The sequence below is a fragment of the Aplysia californica genome, unplaced genomic scaffold (assembly GCF_000002075.1).
Source record: "Aplysia californica isolate F4 #8 unplaced genomic scaffold, AplCal3.0 scaffold00519, whole genome shotgun sequence".
Lineage (NCBI taxonomy): Eukaryota > Metazoa > Mollusca > Gastropoda > Aplysiida > Aplysiidae > Aplysia > Aplysia californica.
Window position 1 is genome coordinate 570,837 of NW_004797789.1, and position 1,119 is coordinate 571,955.

Genomic DNA, 1,119 nt, shown 5'->3' on the forward strand with positions numbered 1-1,119 from the left:
AGAGAGAGAGAGAGAGAGAGAGAGAGAGAGAGAGAGAGAGAGAGAGAGAGAATACATTGAGTACTCGTTGTTTTGGGGTTCTTTAAAGAAGGGGTAAAAATGTCCTGGAAAAACATAACATATCTATCACAGACGCCACACACCTAGCACAGGACCGAAATCTTCACACCCCCTCGACATTCTAAGGATACCAGAGGAAGGGGAAAAACCAAAGCGTAAGTAAAGAAGAGGTATTAGTCCCTTATGCCTACAGATTTTACTATTCAGTTCTTTTTATGTGAAACTCGAACAAAGTCATCCAGCAACATGCATAGTATGAAATAGACTTAGGCAAGTTTATGTTTCTGATTTGTGTATGGTGGTTAGAAATGTTCTGCAGCAATGTCTTTGGTCTGCTGCAGGTGGAACATAATATTAATGTTACATTGTATGTGTCCCCTACACCCTTAACGTATGTCGTGTTTTACTATCGTGTCCATACGACCTGGGGAACTCTGTGCTACCACATAACCCTATCCGTACGTCGTGTTTTACCATCGTGTCCATACGACGTGGGGAACTCTGTGCCACCACTTAACCCTATCCGTACGTCGTGTTTTGCTATCGTGTCCATACGACCTGGGGAACTCTGTGCCACCACTTCCAAATAAGAAATTTACTCGTTAATCCGATCCGATCCATACGCTTTACATAGCAGTCTGTCAAAATGATTTTTTGAGAAATACTGAAAGTTTCAAAGAGATCTTCGTACTAGGAGTATTCTAAAATGTGAAGAATACAACCCCAGAGGTACAAAATGACCGACCCCCAGGCGTATGGATAGGATTAAAGAGTGAAAGGTACGGAGGGCGTGGTGCGGCCTTTATCAACGCCTCTGAAAACACTCGAAAGTGCTGTAAAACTCTTCTTTCTCAAACTGTCTACAAAGACTGACTCACCCAGCAGGGATCTTCCCGACCACCTTGATGCCCCAGCGATCGTGGAATTCGCCGTAATGACTGGCTAGTGTGGAGGCCACGACCTGTACAAGGAGACAGAAATATATACAGATCGTTCTTAACGTCACCATCATCATCATCATCATCATCATCATCATCATCATCATCATCATCATCATCA

The 1,119-nt window shown here is 43.3% G+C and overlaps 1 protein-coding gene across 1 annotated transcript in view; it reads right to left on the bottom strand.

The window, feature by feature from the left end:
- LOC101855516 (sulfate transporter) overlaps positions 1-1,119 on the bottom strand; it is a gene marked incomplete at its 5' end in the record, with an annotated part of 19,492 nt that overhangs the window by 15,654 nt on the left and 2,719 nt on the right. The window contains 1 exon segment of the mRNA XM_005106211.2: positions 939-1,021. Within this exon segment, the coding sequence (XP_005106268.2) occupies positions 939-1,021 (83 nt within the window).